Raw genomic sequence first — 1,917 nt, forward strand, 5'->3', positions numbered from 1 at the left:
TTTTCACCAAGCTGCTTGGTTATTTCCCAGTACAGTTTATTATCTATTGTCTTTGAACAGCTCTTTGGTCTTGGCCATGTTAGTGGTTGGATCTTAACTGATTGTATGGGGTAGACAGGTGTCTTTATGCAGATAACTGCCTCTAACTAGTGCATCGAATTTAGGATAATGAACGGAGTGGAGGTGAACATATTGAAGGCAGACTGACAGGTCTTTGAGGGTCAGAACTCTTGCAGATAGACAGCTGCTCAAATACTTATTTACAGCTGTATCATAAAAATAAATTGTTATAAAGACATATTTTGTGATTTCTTGATTTTACTTCTGAGTGGGAGAACTTGCAAAATAGGTCAAAGTTCTTTGTGTTCTCTTTCAGACCACCTCCTCTCATCATCCCAGTATTCTGAGCAGGCATCAGAAAGTCAAACCCACCTCCAATGCTTGACTGATCTGCTGGATGTTCCTTGGAGAGATGACGGCAGGGATGATGTTCAGCGCCTGGTACTCCATCATCGCAGCAACTATATCCTCAGGGTCCTGTGACTCTCCGCCGGAGAAGAACACCGCCACTTTCCTTATCATGTGCCCAGAGCGGACACGCTTGAAGACATTTCGGCCCACGAACAGCATGGCCGCTCCAAGGTGCCGCTGTTCTGCGTTGCGTTCTCCAGAGAGATTCTCTATGTCCATTAGAAGAGCTTTCTTGCTGCGGTGCTTCTGGAAACGGATCAGGTACTTGGTGTATCTGCTGTATCCCACCACAGAGACACGAGCGCCCACTGGACAGTTGCTCTCAGCGATGGTGATGTTCCTCAACATGGACAGCATGATCTCCCTTTGCCTGTTAAACTCAAAGCCAGGCGTTAAGTCTAAAGCGAAGACCAGCTCTGTGGGGTAGGCCGGACACTGGATCGGACCTGAGGGAGATCATGATGAAGAAAATGATAAATTAGCCACATTGTATCCTTTTTCAACCATAGACAGGTGGATCAGAGGGAAAGTAGGACGCCGTCAGCGGTGGGCGGTTCACTGCTGGCCTAAAATCAGTCAGAAACACTAACCTACATTCATAAGCTAAACATTTTGTTTTCTTCTCTCCAACTGTATTAATATGCCAAACAATCCATTCTCTTGTTTTTTTTTTTAGCGTTTCTCTTGGCTGCGCTGCTTCCACTACATTTATGCGGTTGCTACATATTTTGTCGAATCAGATTTCAGCCTCTGTGTGTTGCTATGGCAACCAAATCTGCCCAGGGCCTTCGGAATCAGCAGCGGCGGCTGGTATTACCTTAACAACAGTAGCAAGGACAGTTTTCTTCAATCAGATTTAAAATTTTCCCCACTGGGCCAGCTAGAGGGCCCGCCCCTAATTTCACAATTTTCTGGCCTCTGATTGGTCAGTTTGAGCAAAATGTTTAAAGCTAAGTTAAGCTAGTGACAATCTGAATTTTAGATTCATTTTTGTCCAAAGTTTTTCTGGCTTAAATGGCTGAAAGTAAGACTTCCTGCACAAAGACAGAAGGATGGATTTAGTTTATAAATAATCAGCATCTCTGATGAGTGTGATATATTTTATTTTCATGCTTTATGCTCTATTTCATCTGGTAATTAGATGCATATTGAATCCGAACGGCTTCTGATGATGTAAATGTGGCGGAACTGCGGCCTGCAGCCCCAACCCCTTTACAGGAGAACAGAAGACCTCACCTGTTCAGCCAGGCCAACTATTCCCTCTAACGCCCCCCTTTTCAGAGACATAGACAGGTATGGGGCATTGCAGGCTAACAAAGAAGCCAAACGACCCCCATTCCAAAGGGGGGGACCCGTTCATCCGTTTCTATTTGCATGTTTTCTAAACTAAAACCCCATTTACACTACCTTTGAAAAACTGATCTTTGCCAAGACCGGTCCGAGCTC

At 44.8% G+C, this 1,917-nt stretch overlaps 1 protein-coding gene across 1 annotated transcript in view; it reads right to left on the reverse strand.

Annotated features, from left to right (window-relative positions):
• LOC107105155 (collagen alpha-4(VI) chain-like) overlaps positions 1-948 on the reverse strand; it is a 9,956-nt gene extending 9,008 nt beyond the window's left edge. Inside the window, exon 1 of the mRNA XM_015405274.1 lies at positions 433-948. Coding sequence (XP_015260760.1) covers positions 433-828 — 396 coding nt within the window. The 5' untranslated portion in view covers positions 829-948. The remainder of the gene's footprint in view (positions 1-432) is intronic.
• Positions 949-1,917: the final 969 nt, after the last annotated feature.

The sequence above is a fragment of the Cyprinodon variegatus genome, unplaced genomic scaffold (assembly GCF_000732505.1).
Source record: "Cyprinodon variegatus isolate N-32 unplaced genomic scaffold, C_variegatus-1.0 Scaffold2100, whole genome shotgun sequence".
Classification (NCBI taxonomy): Eukaryota; Metazoa; Chordata; class Actinopteri; order Cyprinodontiformes; family Cyprinodontidae; genus Cyprinodon; species Cyprinodon variegatus.